Source organism: Lepisosteus platostomus, chromosome 6, assembly GCF_059453375.1.
Source record: "Lepisosteus platostomus isolate fLepPlt1 chromosome 6, fLepPlt1.hap1, whole genome shotgun sequence".
NCBI lineage: Eukaryota > Metazoa > Chordata > Actinopteri > Semionotiformes > Lepisosteidae > Lepisosteus > Lepisosteus platostomus.
Window position 1 is genome coordinate 25,312,858 of NC_142616.1, and position 17,483 is coordinate 25,330,340.

The 17,483-nt window shown below is 36.4% G+C and overlaps 1 protein-coding gene across 10 annotated transcripts in view; it reads right to left on the minus strand.

Annotated features, from left to right (window-relative positions):
* The window catches only part of jakmip3 (Janus kinase and microtubule interacting protein 3), a 55,588-nt gene extending 40,911 nt beyond the window's left edge, over window positions 1-14,677 (minus strand). For 9 of the 10 annotated variants that reach the window (XR_015939524.1, XR_015939523.1, XR_015939522.1 and 6 more), the window contains exons 1-2: window positions 14,439-14,677; window positions 1,435-1,676 (exon numbers count right to left, since the gene is read on the minus strand). Coding sequence is in view for 3 of the 10 variants with exons in the window: in XM_088635038.1 (XP_088491164.1) it covers window positions 1,435-1,569 (135 nt within the window). In the remaining 7 variants the exon portion in view is untranslated. The other variant, XR_015939519.1, reaches the window with a different exon arrangement.
* Window positions 14,678-17,483: the final 2,806 nt, after the last annotated feature.

Sequence of the window (17,483 nt, forward strand, 5' to 3'; positions counted from 1 at the left end):
CAATGCTGTAACCTTGAGGTGCTGTGTCTATTACTCCTCCATGAAACTGACAGTGGTGAGAAGGTTTCTCAAGTTTGTCAGTAAGTGTAAACGTCCAATGGATGAACAACTCTTTAGGTCCTATAGATGATGATCGCCTTTGGGAGAATCTTAAGCAACAAATGATGGAGTAATACTTGCAGCAGTGCAAAATACAAGAGTAAACTGTTTAATACTGTCAACCACTGATATAATAATAATAATAATAATAATAATAATAATAATAATAATAATTGCTTACACTTATATAGTGCTTTTCTGTTTACACTCAAAGCTCTTTACAGGTAATGGGGCTCCCCTCCACCACCACCAATGTGCAGCATCCACCTGGATGATGCGACGGCAGCCATAGTGTGCCAGAACGCTCACCACACATCAGCTATCAGTGGGGAGGAGAGCAGAGTAATGAAGCCAGTTCATAGATGGGGATTATTAGGAGGCCATGATTGGTAAGGGCCACTGGGAAATTTGGCCAGGACGCCAGGGTTACACCCCTACTCTTTTCGAGAAACCCTGGGATTTTCGAAAAGGGATGCCCTGGGATTTTTTAATGACCACAGAGAGTCAGGATCTCGGTTTTACGTCTCATCCGAAGGACAGCGCCTGTTTACAGTATAGTGTCCCCATCACTATACTGGGGCATTAGGACCCACATGGACCGCAGGGTGAGCGCCCCCTGCTGGCCCCGCTAACACCTCTTCCAGCAGCAACCTTCGTTTTTCCCAGGAGGTCTCCCATCCAGGTACTGACCAGGCTCACACCTGCTTAGCTTCAGTGGGTTGCCAGTTGTGAGTTGCAGGGTGATATGCTATTGCTGACAATGTTAACTTTAAACTGTTTTGAAATTTATTGACTATATTGACTATTAGCCAATAGATATTGGCCTGTAGATAAATCATTTTGTTTGCCAAATGGTTTGCTGATATGCTGTGTTCTCATGTTATTCTGAGGGACCTTCAGAAACCTCTGGACTCCATAAGACACAGGCTAATACAACCCAAATACAGTAAGTAGTTTCTATTTTCTCTTTTCCAAAGGGAATCGAACCTTACCTGCTTTCAAACATGATGTTTCCACTCTTCTACTGTAGTTGTGATACATATCCAGAATCAACTCAATGAACAACTTCCCTCCAACATAAAGGATTATCTCCATTGCAACTCAGCCATTCACCAGCAGGTACAGGCTGTCACTTTTAAACCTCAGGCTTATCAAAGTTTTCTAGAAAGAGGCTTTGAAGAACTGGAGATTTTAAAATATCATAAAAGGAAATAATAATTCCACACCGTAGTAATGCGCTTTTGTAACTAGCTGGATAATTATTTCTAGTACTCTTGTTATAGCCGATTAGCAGATGCACTTCAAAGGTATATAAATAAAGCAAGAGCTGCACACCTTACTCTTTTCTTGCTGGAGTTCGATTTGGATGTCTGTCAGTTTGGCCCTGAGCTCTTCATTGGCAGCTTGTAAAGCAGCTAAGGCATCAGGTCTGTCTCCCTTAGCTCGGCTGCCGGCACCCTTCTTGGACATTGTGAGATGATGTTCCACAGGGTGAGACCCCCAGCAGGGAGAACCCTCTTTTCTGAGGTCTGAGGCTTCACTTTCCTTCTTTGTTTCAGCTACATTTTCTTTCACACCTGAGAAAATAGATTAAACCATAAGAACCATAAAATTGATGTTTATTATTTATGAAAAACAATATGTAATGTTCTGAAAAAAGTGCCAAGATGGTGTGTCAGTGTTGTAACACACACCTAAAAACATGAGAACGCTTACAGACAAGAGAAGTCCACTTGGCCTATCTTGCTTATTGGGTTTTTAGGAATGAATCAATCCAAGGATCCCATCCAGTCACCTAATTAAAGAAGCTAAACTATTACAACTAGACTACCAGACTACTATCTCATTATTGTAACTAAACAATATCATCCCGAACAAGATGTTATTTGACACAACAACTACTTTGATTATACAGGATTTGTCAAAGATGTACTGTAGGCTACCTATGATGTTGCTCAAGAAAGAACTTTGTACTTGACTATTTTCTATTTTCTTTATGCATCGACAACTGAGTTATTTTTGCTATTGAGGCACTTTTATTATTTTGTGCTAATTGAGGCATTAAGTCTTTTTTCACTTGGAAAATTAAGAGGAAGCATTGAAGGGAGACTGTATTTGTATTTGTGACTCGATGATCAAGCTCTGAAGAAACTCTGCTTTCAAGGGTCCAAAACCCTAATGTTTGAGATTTTGGACTGACAATTTATCTTATTCAAGTACAAAAAACACATAGGTTAATTAACTTGAGAGCAATGTGATTACATACCATCGCAGCTGCTGGCTGGCAAATGATCTTGTGGTGTATAATTATGAAACACAGACACGAAAAACCCATATTGAATATTTAAATATGGATTCTTGTGAACACTCTGTCAGCGTTCACACATTTATTTGGCCAGGTGACACTGGTTTTTGGATACAACTGCAGGAAACCCTGGTACTCCATACAAAGTTATTCTAAACACATTAATGCATAAAGAGTGATAAGTTTATTTTTATACTCAGTATTTAAAGTACAAATAATATTTTTATTTTATTTCTTTATTTTTTAAAGAGACACACATAAAACAGCTTTTAGTAGTCATTGTTTTTTTCTGAAAAATGTGTGGGAACATACTGTATAATGTATAATGTATAGATGCCTGTAGAGTTCTATTGGTTCTGACTCACAAATGAAATTGCTTCTAACTCATCAAACATTCTATAATGTTCACTACAGTGTAATGTAGGATATGTATCTAACACAGTAAGTCTGCTTCACCACATCCTCATCCTTTTAAAAAGGAAAAAGACTTATCTGTTCCACATTTATGACCTGCCCTGACAGAAAAACCCAACCACCTCCCTTCAATAAACTGAAGCCTGGCTGAAAATTTGAATATGAAGTCTTCTTTAATACACAATGACCATAAAGTGTATCACAGGCAAATGATGACAATGATAAAAAATACTTAAGTTCATTTATCTTACCTTGTCATGTTGTGATTACAATGAAGCTATCAATAGTATACATTGCATGAGGTTATAAAGTATTGAGTTACTCATTATCACACATTTAAAGAATATAATATATTGGATGCAATAAAATTAAATGGTACCAGTAAGTCTCCTAATATTTTTAATCTTTTTTTCATTGTTCAATATCACTGATAATTACTCGAAGTGCCTTTATTAGAATGATGTACTTCATTAAAAATGAAAGAGCACTATCACTAAGAGAGGTACTCCATCTGTGTGTGCTGAGACATTAAGCTATAGACAAAGGAGTCTGAATCACTTAATTTTGACAGATATACTGAATAATGGCATATATATTTTCTTAAAATACTATATATTTTTTAGGATAACAAATTGTCAATCCTTTTACTTCAATTCTTAGTTCTTATTTAATATTTGGATGAGACAAAATGTATAATGATAAAATAAATTATTGTTAATAAACACCTAAACTTTAACAACATAGAAGATCCTTTATTTAAAGTATGCCTCTTAGTTCCATATTATGTAAGCTAGTTCTTCACAAGTGGTCTGCACTTTGTTATCATTCAAAGCCACCGCTTCACACTCAGGTCACACTTTCACAATCTGAAAACATCAGTGCATTAGTAAAATTCTCATCTGTATTTTTTATCCAGTCAGCTTTTTACTGCGTAGCAGCACATACATCATAGAGAGTTGTGCTAGCAGCTTCCAGTACAGCCCCACCCAAACCAGGCGTTTGTCTGATTTACTACGTTATTCACTATAGAGCAATCAGCTGTCAGCTGTGTTCCCAATTATATTTAACCTATTGGCATGATATAAATGTTAAATATACATTTAAGACAAAAATGTACTATTAATTAATGCACTCTGTATGTTAACAATATTTTGGTGTAGCAGGCCTAACACTTCATTAAGATTCAGACAGATTGTAATGATTTTGTAGTATTTTGCCTTTCTTCAAGCTAAGACTAAACATTATTTTGTCCCCACAAGACATGTGACTTTTCTCTTTCAAACCTTGACCTTTGACATGAAAGAAAAAGAGAACGGAACGTGACTGGCACATTAATTAGTATGTCTGGATACAGCCTCCTTCCACAGACTATCAAATGTGCTGAGTGGTCAGATACTGTAGTACTACACACAATTCTTCATCATGCAACAACAACTGCATTTTGCAAATGAATTTAAGTAAACTAACCTAGGTTTAAAAACCATAATGAAAAAGAAAATTAGAGCATTTGGAATATTACTTATTGTTACTTGGACCTTTGAAAGCTTATCTCTTTATAATCAGCTGAGGAGCTGGTTTCTACTTCCCTTGGGAAACATATGGAGTTTTTACCTATTGGGAAGACCTTAGTGAAGAAGCTGTGAAATTTAGTTCCTAAGGGATGAAAGCTTCTCACAGACGTCAGTCAGTTTGTTACAGTAAATAGGGCTCGACAAAATCCAAAGGTTAAGTAAGTGATGCCCTGCGATAACAGAAAATGTAATCTCCCCAGCAAATATAGTGCTCTTTAGGGTCATTCTTCAAGATTAAAGTTTTGATAGTGGAAGATTCCTACCAACAGATATTCGGATTTGAGAAAGACCATGTACTGTATGTAAAAGCAATTCTGATTTAAAAAAAGATAGCTTTGTCCTCTCTAAAGTGCTGTTTTAGATTTTGTCAGTAAGAGCAAATCACTAATTTTGATAGGTGAACATAACACATTATAGTGAGTGAGGCCCCTCATTCTTCCCATTAACTTTTTACATTGAAAAATAAGATTAAGTTAGATCAGCATTGAAAAAATAATATGCCTAGATTTTGTTTCTGTAGAAATATCAAATTTTCCAGAAGGACATTTCCTGTTTGCTACCCTTTGTCCAGCCATATAGCCAGGACTCCTATAACTGCTCAAGCTATTGCAGCTTAATATGCCGATTCTATGCCTGTTTCTATTTGAGTAGATACTCATTTAAGAATTCATTTAAGAGCATTGTTTCTTTTCCAAAACACAAAGTGTACTTGCTACAATTTTAACTATAGCTGAAGACTGCTATTTTTTAATAGAGATATAATAAAAGAAACATTGAGAACTTTGGATCTAGGTGCACTAGAACAGATCAATGTATTCTGCTTTCTATATTATTGTATTGTGCTATACTGTAATATATAATTCATAAAAATCTCACTGAGAAAGAGACTTTCCAGTTGGTCTTCCCGATCTGTTTTCTCTGCTGTCTTCCAGGACGGTTTGCAATGGCCTTATGGGCTGAGTAATAACCAATAATATCTCAGACACAACCAACGTGATTTTAGTAAAGCTATCCTAGTGGTAACATGCTTTCAGCCTTCTTGTCCTTGATTTTATGGTAAACTGTAGTTAATCACTTTTTGCAAGGTATTTAAGATACACTTCTGTTGCTTCCTAATCCCTTTATAACAGCTTGTCAAATCCACTCCCTCCTTTTTCACAAGTAGTCTACAACAGTTGCACCCACCGGATTTTGCTTAGTGGACAAATGTGTAAATCCTTATTATAATCCATCTTCAAAATGTTCTTCTTAAGATGCTGCCACCACTGTGTTACTCTCTTATCTGACTGGCTGCAGGACAACAACTCATCTAAATTAAGTATAATTTTTACAGGGAGGGTTTAAAAAGCACAAACTAGGTTGTATCAACCCTTGTGAGGGTGAGGGTTAAAGTAAGCAGAATTCATTGTAATGGTGAAACTGAACAAGTAAAGTCATAAGCGTGTTTGAGATGCAAATTAGTTGTACATCCACTAAGTGAGTGTCATTGAATGTAACCTTAAAATCCATTTGAATCCAGCAGCACTTTCAAAATAATTTGTACTGTATACTGCACATGGTATGTTAGTATTGATTCTAGCAATTGTTATTCTTAAAAGCAAATATCTCTTTCTTTATTACATTTATGTTCTATTGTTAGGTGTAGATGCACACTTTTACATTTCACACTTTCATGTAACATAAATCCATAAATAAGCTACATTTGACACAGTAAAGCAAGACAAACAAGATAGGTACAGTCTAGCCTAAGTAACATTTGGTTAAGACTTAAAGGTCCATAGATCCATCCATTAATGCTTTTTTAGAATAATATAATACATAATAGATTTGACTTAATTCACAGTTATATTTGTTTATTATATAAGGATATTATTTAATTTAACAATACAAAAGTACACAAGAAAGATTGTATAAACAAACTTTATGTTAAATACTTTAATACAGAAACTGATGGAAAAATACTTTAGTTTCTCATACCATAAAGAAGTGACTGAGTATCATAAAGTGCACTATCATCAGCTTTCCTAAGGCATGTCACTGATAAATACAACTATTATTTACCTGTTTTTTAAGAAAAGGAATGTTTCTTTTTTTACCCGATGTCCCCATATTATTCTAAAAGAGAAAATCTCTTATTTTGTACCCTTTTTACTTTTATGTCCCATTGTTAGGTTTATGCAGATGCTGGGCAATTTCTTAGATTCATTAAGAGATTTGTTGAGTTGGCAACAAACTGAGATCCAGCCCCAAGTGCTAAAAGTGTGTGTGATGCTTCAGAATACATTAGTACATCTACCTATACATGTACTACATGTAGCAGATCTTTTGTGACTCAGGAGGAAACACTAAAAGTATTTGGTTTGGAGATTGTGGCACAATGGAAATGTTTTTAGCATAAAATGACATAATACATTCTGAATTAGTATTCTAGTTTGAGATTGTTAGATTATATCGGTTTTACTCTTTAAGTGCTTTGAATGTGCATTAATTATCAACATGTCTGTATTATTTTAAAACAAATTTTAAATTGTAAAAGCCATGGTACTTTAAAATTTTAATTTCCCATGCTCATAAATTTGAATTCATGAATATTCTTCACAATAACTAGCAATCAAGTTCAAAACAATAAACTCAAACCTTTCTTCCTAGTGTGTTGTCTTCATCTGTGTGTCACATTTGCCATGTCTATTTCTTTATTCAGAGTTCTTTTATGAACAACAAGAGACACCTGTTAGCCAATTGTTTAAATATTTTTGTTCCTTCAAAACAAAAGCTCAAAATATTATTGAGGATAAACTCAATTGACCCTAGGAAGAATAATACACTTGAGTCACTGGGAGACTGGGAGCGGCTTGCTGCCTGTAGTTGACACCGCATTTAAGTTCCAAAACCCCACTGGATCAGTAGAGTGGTGTCTTTTAACCGCACCAGGCTTCACTGTCACCCTCTCCACACCAGGCTTCACTGTCAGTCTCACCGCACCAGGCTTCACTGTCAGTCTCACTGCACCAGGCTTCACTGTCACCCTCTCCACACCAGGCTTCACTGTCACCCTCTCCACACTAGGCTTCACTGTCAGTCTCACCGCACCAGGCTTCACTGTCAGTCTCACTGCACCAGGCTTCACTGTCACCCTCTCCACACCAGGCTTCACTGTCACCCTCTCCACACTAGGCTTCACTGTCAGTCTTACCGCACCAGGTTTCACTGTCACCCTCTCCACACTAGGCTTCACTGTCAGTCTCACCGCACCAGGCTTCACTGTCAGTCTCACTGCACCAGGCTTCACTGTCACCCTCTCCACACCAGGCTTCACTGTCACCCTCTCCACACTAGGCTTCACTGTCAGTCTTACCGCACCAGGTTTCACTGTCACCCTCTCCACACTAGGCTTCACTGTCACCCTCTCCACACTAGGCTTCACTGTCAGTATCACCGCACCAGGCTTCACTGTCAGTCTCACTGCACCAGGCTTCACTGTCAATCTCACTGCACCAGGTTTCACTGTCACCCTCTCCACACTAGGCTTCACTGTCACCCTCTCCACACTAGGTTTCACTGTCAGTCTCACTGCACCAGGCTTCACTGTCAGTGTCACTGCACCAGGCTTCACTGTCAGTCTCACTGCACCAGGTTTCACTGTCAGTCTCACCGCACCAGGCTTCACTGTCAGTCTCACTGCACCAGGCTTCACTGTCAGTCTCACCGCACCAGGCTTCACTGTCAGTCTCACTGCACCAGGCTTCACTGTCAGTCTCACTGCACCAGGCTTCACTGTCAGTCTCACTGCACCAGGCTTCACTGTCAGTCTCACCGCACCAGGCTTCACTGTCAGTCTCACTGCACCAGGTTTCACTGTCAGTCTCACCGCACCAGGTTTCACTGTCAGTCTCACCACCCCAGGCTTCACTGTCAGTCTCACCGACCAGGTTTCACTGTCAGTCTCACTGCACCAGGTTTCACTGTCAGTCTCACTGCACCAGGTTTCACTGTCGGTCTCACAGCACTGTCAGCCTTTCCCTGGCAACTTGCTTCCCTGTCTGTCTGCCTTCAACATCAGGCTCTGACCAATTTGTAGTTATAAGTCATGCTTTTCAAGAATAAACATTGTTATTGGTGAAAATATCATTTTAAAGCTCACTGTTCCAATAGTTTCTGAGGGCACTGTAAAGTATGAAAAGCAGTAACACATGCTTATATTATCTTGTGATAATCTGCTACATAACCTCAATTTGGCCATTCACTCATTATCTCTATTTGAGAATTAAACTTTGTTGAAAGAGTTTTGCTAATGGCAAAATGATATGAAATGACAAACCTTTAAATTATTCCCTACCCTGCACAGTTTTTGCAATGTTCATATTAATAATAAAGTTGATCTCTTAAAGCAAGTTTAAAAGTACTGTAATTATGTCAAAGCACTTATTGATTCTTTCACATCTTTTTTCTCTGGAGTTTTTGTTTGATCAAGATTAGATCGCCACAGGCATTTTCTCTATCAGAATTTCTGACAAACCAAGCAAGGAGGACATTGTTAGTCATACTATCTACCGCTACACTTGCTGGGTGGTTGTTCCCGATCTGTGTGAAGAAAATTAAAATCTCCCTCAATAACCCCTGCTAGTTTTACACTTGCATTCTTCATAATTATTATAAAAGTCTGAATTAAAACTGATATTTGCATTCGATACAGTAGTTTGTGGCATTACATTGTATTCCAACACTGTAGCCTAACAACTATGAATTGTGGGTAACAATGGTGACAGGAGCCACACTGTGGGAAGAAAGATGAAGGGGACAGTATAATGCAATGTCCACAAAAACAAACTAGCACATGGAGAACACTGAAGTAGCCACCACCAGCTGCTAATGAATTCCAGTTTGTTCTTTTCCTCTCATATACATTCCTGCATATACTTCAGCCATTTTTATTTGAGATTAGAGTTTTACTTGTGTTATAACATAACTGTAGCAAAAGTGAAGCAAAAAACAACAACATTATCTTAAGCTGAAAATTACTGAAAAATTATGAAACCTCCTGGAGTGGGCTGTAAAACAACTAAATTAATTTGAAATATCTTTCTCAATAAACAATCGTTTTCTTATTACAATTGTATTAATCATGCACACTTTTACAGTACATAGAGGGAATTAAATTCCTTGTTTTGAATTGGTCTAGTACAGTCTGGCATGGGCTAGAGCTAGAATAATAAACAATACTTTAAAAGCATACTCAGTTTTTTAGCTTTAAAGTGATATTGTGTAACAGAATTGCAGTGACAGAGGAAAGCTGTCAATTAAGTTTATAAGTCAGAAATATCAAGATCTCTGCAATGGAAGCAGATGTGACGAAAGGTAAGTCACTCATACCTATAATAGCATAAACCTGAAAAAAACATTGAGCCACATTCGGACTAACAAACTTTTGTCAAGCACCAACAACTGAAACGGTCAATCTGTGTTGGGTTGTGACTCAGCATTACTTTAATTAAGTCAACACTTCTGTTTATTTCTACATCACCCTAGTAACTTGCAACAAACTTCACATATGATTTTTTACTGCAGAACATAAAACACAACAACAAATTTAACAAATTAATATTTGTTATGGATTTCATTAACTAGATCATGTGCAAATTGGGAATGGTGTTAGATTAGAAATCTAACTTTGATTATTTGATTTTGATGTGTAGTGATGTTTATCTGATGTTTATTTTGTAAACTATAAAGTAAAATCACTAAACAATGACAATGAACAGTAAACAAAATGTCATTTTATATGTCAGTTTATTAATAATTATATAATACTCTAAAGGCCAAAGGGAAAATAGACAAAGACACAGAATATTTTCTAATCTTGGTATAAAGAACTGAAATAAATTTTCATTCTGTTTGTACAATATAGTGTATTGTTGTACTGTAATATCTCCTATAGCAATGTTTAAGAAGTCTGTTTTTTACTTCCTGTGGCAAAATACATACAATTAATGTAGTATAAAAACAGTCCATTAACCTGTTACAATGTCTGCATGTAGAACATACTTTAAGGTTATATACAGTTTGCAATAAGGTATTATTTATACAACAGTAAATGGTTATTTGCTAACAGGAATGACCAAGTAGTTTATCACTGCCGTGCCAGGACATAACATAAGGGAAACAGTCAAAGCTTTGTGTGTGCTTGATGAATAAACTTATTCAAAGTGCACTTGATTTATGGGGTTTTGGGGTTTCTAGGCAATTAGAAGTATCATTGCTCGGACATCGCATTGTTCACCACATTTACATACACAGCTGTTATTTGCAGAACCCACCCATCCATTTATTTTATAATTACTTTATTCAATACAGGGCTGTGGGGAAGCCGAAGCCTATCCTGGCATGCAGAAGCCAGGATACACCCTGGACAGGACGCCAGTCCATTGCAGGGAACGCAGACACAAACATGCACACACTCACACTCATAGCAGGGCCATTTTCCCCAGAAGCCAATTAACTTAGCAGTGTGTCTTTGGACTGTGGGAGGAAACCAGAGTACGTTGAGAAACCCACACAAACATGAGGAGAATAAACATACTCCATGCAGATGCAGGTCGATGCACCTCGGGTCCAGAAATGAACCCAGGACGCAGCACCATGGGTCTGCAATGGTAACCACTGCACTGCTGTATCTGCAGAAGCACATTCCTGTATTTCAGCAAGCGAAATTTAAATTAACACCTAAGAATCTCTCTGAATAGCTGTTGCAAACACTGGATCAGACTAAAACTTCAGAGAAGAAAGTGGCCACAGTTCTGAATAAAAGGCTCAAATCTTTCATGAATTCCCACAGAAAAGTGCAGGAATACATTTTGAATATCCTCTGTATCCTCAACATCCTCAGTTCTTACTGAATTACTTGCTAAAAAATACTGTAACTGCAAAATACTGCAAACTTGCTTGCTAAAAAAACTGCAACTATTTCACATTATCACTGTATCACATGGGTAACCACAATCCAATTTAATCTGCTCTTTGCATTGTTACAGAAAAGAGTCAATAATCCAGTGCAAACAATTTATGTTTTAGTGACAAATGCAAATTACTCTGCATTTCACTCAAAAAAGATATACAATTTCTGACAGTATAAATACTTTCATATACTGTAATGTACACAAGTCTATAATATTTTAAACCAAAACAATTAATTAAATTCCAATTAAAACTGTAAAAATACAACAAGATACAGTACATAATATATCATAATGTAAAATTAAATTGAGATTCCCTAAAAATATTATGTTCGCATACAAACTGTTATCTTTCTTTACTTGAGGCTTTACATGTGGCATTTCGGTTAACAAAATCAAAACACCTACTGTAGCTATCACTGCAATCAGTGCTGTTCATAACAACTTTTATTTGCTTTTTTAAAACTATTTGCAAGTTTAACAAATGGTGATTCCAAACCCAAACAGGTGTATACAGTAAACATATATGGTAGCTAAGGCACTTGCAAGTATTAAATAAGAATACTCAACATAATGGTGCAGACGGCAAAAATTCAGATCAGGAATTTTAGCACAACAGCCTATAAAAGATTAAAATGGAGTTACAGTTTTAATTGTGATAAATCCTCTCAGTCTATTTGACATTCAAGTTATTTTGGTCCATTCATGTGATTCAAACAGTATGTAGTAGCACACGATGCAGATTAAGCCCCATAGCCAAACACTGATGGGCACAGCCTGGACTACAATATTAACTGGCTGTAACCCTGATCTCTCAAGCTCTAAATTGTAAATTGTAATAATTGTAAATTGTAAATTGACTCTAAATAGTAGACAGCAGTGAGGAGTAGTTGTTAGGGCTATGGGCTTATAACAAGAAGCTTGTGAGTTTAACTTTTGGTGGGGAGATTTAGGGGGTTTTAGTAAAATGCACAGCTTTAGAAATTGGTACAAATGTAAGTTGCTTTGGATAAAAATGTCAACCAAATTAACGACCAAGATTGGCAAAGCAACTGCCCAGGATTTCGTCAGCATAGGTTTCCATCTCAACACCAGTACTGATGATTGGTCTCATTGGTAAAAGATACAGCTTTCAGGCTCAAAGAGGTACATGTGCTGTACGATGTCCTCATTCTCTATTTATTCACAACTTGTGATGTGTAAAAATAGAAAAATGTGGGCGCAACAAAGAAAAACCTTAGATGATTCCAAACTTTCAAAAATTAAAAATCTGTTAGCAAATTATGTACTGCCTGATAATGACTAATGAATCTCTATCTGATTGATATAAAAATTACTATTCTTTTGAGATACCTTTAGACCCACAAGATAGATGGTCTTCTCAGTTATTCTCTGGACTATTCAGAAATAGTCATTGTTACAGCCTTGTCTAAAACTGGGCTGCAAACAGTATGAGTCTTTGGAAGCTTAGTTTCAGTATTCACTCTACAGAATACATTAACCTATAGTAACTTATATAGATACATAGTAATATAGTTGTAGTTCAGGTGGGTAGTTGCGTCAGCATGCCTAGGCTGCAAAGGAAAAATTAATAGGTTTATTCAGCATGGAATAAACGTATTATTTGTTCCTATAGTAATATAGTAACCTAGCTCATTAATGGTCAAACTGTAATAGCCCTGATGGTCTCTGGCATAATGTTTCAAGCTGAGCAAAAATAATTGTTATGTTACAATTTCACAATGAGAGACCTAACAGACCTCCTGTATCAAAATGTAAGAGAATATTTAAAGCAACTGAAACTTCTACCTATAGAATACAGAAAAGAAAATGACTTAGATTAAAACACTGCATGTAGAATTTTTAAGATTTTCTTGTTAGTTAATTGATGGAACATCCTAGACAAAATGTGAGCATGAATTTTCTTGCATTTGCATATTGAAAACACTGTAAAATTATAAATATCTTTGTTATGGTAAACAGACAATACCTAATCAGTGATATGATACAAAAGAACACTATTTACTATTTCTTAAATGTTAAGAACAACAGTTCAATTTCTGAGACCAAAGATCAGCTTTTCAAAACCAGACTGAGTAAAAATGTACTGTCATAGGCCTTCTTTTACAAGGCAGCAGTCTGAACATCAATCATGGCCTGTGCTGTGGAAAGTACCTCCACAAACAGGAAATACACACTAGGAAATTAGCTTATTGGTAATAAATGAAGAATTAAGGTGACAACTGTGTGCACAGTTGTCACATGCATGCATCCTTTTGAGTGTAACAGGTTAAAGAATTGACAAACTACTTGCATCAAGAAAGAAACCCATAAATATACTTTCTTTCAGCTACTATACAGTATATAGCATTTAATTATGATCAAATATATTTTTAATGATAATCAAAATAATGATGCATACTTCTTGTTTTGTATATATAAACATATTATAGATACATAAAAATTGTTAAAAAGTAAAAACCCTGCCTTCTAAAAAAATATTACACTTTATCAGAGAATCCAAATATTTACAAACATAACTAGTCATGAAAAGTAATACTTGTCAAATGATTTTAAAAAATACTGCAGTTTGTTTTGACAGGTTAAATAAATGGTAAGGCCTGTACTGGAAACAGGTATTAGGTGCTCTGCAGTCTGAAAAACCCTGCACATAAAATCAAGAGAGCATTAATTTTAAAAACAACCTTAAGCATGCAGAAATAATAACCTTTGTAATTTTAAGACAGAAGCAATAAAAATACAAATACAAATACTGAGACCAACCTTAAAGCCATGATCCCGTTATGTTGTACGCTGTCTGGCTGGTTTACCTGGGGAGCTGTTCTAGTATTTGAAGAAGTGCCATTTGCTGTGTGCAGTGATGGACATACTAAAATAAAACTGCAGGCAGTACATTCCATATACATTAACAACATTCATCATTTGGCAAATATAAAAAATCATCACTGCAGCATGAAATCTAATGCTGCATCCAAATTCCTTGAATAATGGAAGCAGTGGATAATGATGCATCAAAAAATGAAAAAAAAAAAGCCCTGGGAAGCATTTAAAATCAACCAGACAGGATTATCTTCTTACCATGTACACACCCCCAAAAGTAAAGAATCAGGCCGACAGGAGCAGAGGCAGACTAAGGACGTATTTCACGCAGAAGCTGCAGTTTCCCAGTGATGCGCTGTGAGCTTGGCTCCCTCCTGGGAGAATGAGCTCATTGCTAGCTTCCACCAGCCGCCCCTCAGCCATTGCAGTGTCACTGCAGCTACAGTAGCTACCGAGTGCAGACACGTCATCAAGGAGCACATTCGGCAAGCCGGCGATCCACCCTGCACAAGAAAAAATTCTCTTAGCACAGATAACCGTGATTAGGGAAATACAGTGGATGTAATGCACAAGGAAAGTGAGGCCTATCGTCTGCATTCAAGTGGATTTGCAGAATGTTTTACCACGCATGAAGAGGCCTTGCTTGCAGTTCTTGCTCTGTGGCGGTATTAGAGGCTGTCAAAAAAACCTCTGTGACTGCTGAGTGTTCAGCTATAATCATTTGCCAAAATAAATGTAAAACTTAAAAGCACATCACATCACCATCTATAGTATATGGGTGATTATTTACAATATTTTACAAAAACTGAACCTTTGCAATTACTTTTTCTTTATTTAACTTGCAAAAAAGCTTCACACTTTTTTGTGTGCATTTTGTCGTGGGTTTCTTTCTGATAAGAATTAAATTACCGCTTTCTGCTGCAGAATTTGATAATTATTGGTTAAAACATATACATTTTCTCAAGTATTCACATACAGTATAACATTTAACACTCATGGTACTCAAAGGAACAATAAAATACTTATTACCCCCTTCATATTTAAACTTGTGTTTGAAAAGTGATGCTTTTGAGAGTGAGATAGTAGCTAGGCTTTTGGCTTCTCTATGGCTGGGTAGCTCTTGTTCCATACTCTCACAACTCTTGGTGTGAAGATGTACCTCCTATTCTTGGTTTTATACAGTAGGTATTTCCACATAGTGTCCTCTGAGTCATGTTTGACTGTTGATTCTGAAGAAGTTCACTCAATTGAATTTGTCAGTGCCTTAAAGGATGTTAAATACTTGGATTATGTTCCCTTATAGTCTTCTATGTTGAAGACTAAAATACTCAGTTATTTAAAGCTATCAGTGCAGGATGTTCTCTGAAGCTCCAGAATGTACAGTATATAGTTGCTGTTCTCTGAGCAGATTCCATACAAGCAACATCTTTTTTATAATGTGGTCATGAAAATGAAAAACAATATTGTAAATAATGTCTAACTAGAGCTTTGCACAATTTCCAATGTAAAATCACTTATTTCAAATCCAGGGCTTTCAGGTACAGTATATATCCCAACATTTTATTTGCCTTTCTTATTGTTTCCCACATTGTCTAGAAAATTTAAATAGTGTGTCAGCATAAGCACCTAAGTCTATCATAAGTAGACTCTTCAAGCTTCTCATTTCTCATTTTGTTTTTAAAGTTTATGATTTTGCTTCCTGCATGTAATACTACGTGTAAGAATACTTTTTACATGTGTAAATACTATGTGTAAATCTCATCTGACAGGTTTCTGCCCAGTCTTTAATTTCCTGTAAATACCCATTCATCATTTCCTCAACTTTTCTGACATACTAAATTAGTTACTCTGTGGATTTTGATTTTTTTTACTCTTTGCATCAACTCAAACTGAGGTACTGTACATGAAGAGGGCAGACTGTCTATCCATCCATTTTTCTAACTGCTTTAATCAGTACAGGGTAATGGAGGAGCTGGAGCCTATCCCAGCAATCAACAAGTGCAAGGCAGGATACAGCCTAGACTGGATGCCAGTCCAAAGCAGGGCACACACGGGCACACACACACACACACACACACACACACACACACACACACACACACACACACACACACACACACACACAGGGCCTTTTGCCAGAAGTCAATTAACCTACTAGTATGTCTATGGATTGTGGGAGGAAACCCTAGTGAACACAGGGAGAACTTACAAACTCCACACAAATAGCATCCCTAGAAGTGAACCCATGACTCCAGTGCTGTGAGGCAGAGGTACTAAACACTGGACCACCTGCCACTGAGGTACAAATTACATTAAATTATGTTCAATGTTTAGAAAATTTGAGTTGTTTTTTTTTTGTCTTGGATTTTGTTTTATGTTACAATATTGTATTCAGCAATGTTTGTTTATGCCTTGATATTACATATTTTGTAAAGTGGTCAGCTAAACAAATTAATAATAATAAAAGAAACCTTCTACATTTTCTCCATTTTCTACAAACTCCAAACTGTTCACCTTACCCCGCACCAACAATTAGTTTGACTTTTTCCTTAAAAGATGAGAGGTATTCCACTCCTAGTTCTGCTTAATATTATTGCTGAGATAGTTGAAGAGTTTACAAGCACCACAGAAGGCTGCTTCATAAATAAGATGGTATTAGAAAATGTTTGCAGACAGACACATTATGTAGCTCAGGTGGGGAGCTGCGTCAGCATGCGTAGGCTGCAAAGGAACAAGTAATAGGTTTATTCCATGCTGAAAAGAGAAGAAAGAAAACACAACATTTCGGCCGTGGAACCTTCTTCAGGTGTGTGTTCTTTAACTCTTTAACTTCACACCTGAAGAAGGTTCCACGGCCGAAATGTTGTGTTTTCTTTCTTCTCTTTTCAGCATGGAATAAACCTATTACTTGTTCCTTTGCAGACATACATTATGTCTATATTAAACTCACAGTTCAAATGTTTAGAAAACATAAGACTTGAGTAATCTGACATTGTTAGATATATGCAAAATCAGATTTTCTATAACACTCTTATAATATTCTTATTCATTCAATTACAGTTGATAGAACACAAAGAAAACATTTGGGAAAATGTCTTGTTTTCTAATTGATTAAATATGTTATCTTAATATTATATGTAACTAATTCAATTATGAGCACATAAACTAATTCATAATGAAAACACACAACAATTCACATTTAATATCAAAAGGCCTATGAGAGCACAAACTTTAGTTCAGTAATGTGATTCTCAGAATAGACGTGTAAACACTGTCTAAGTGTAGCTGCATACAAATTACCAA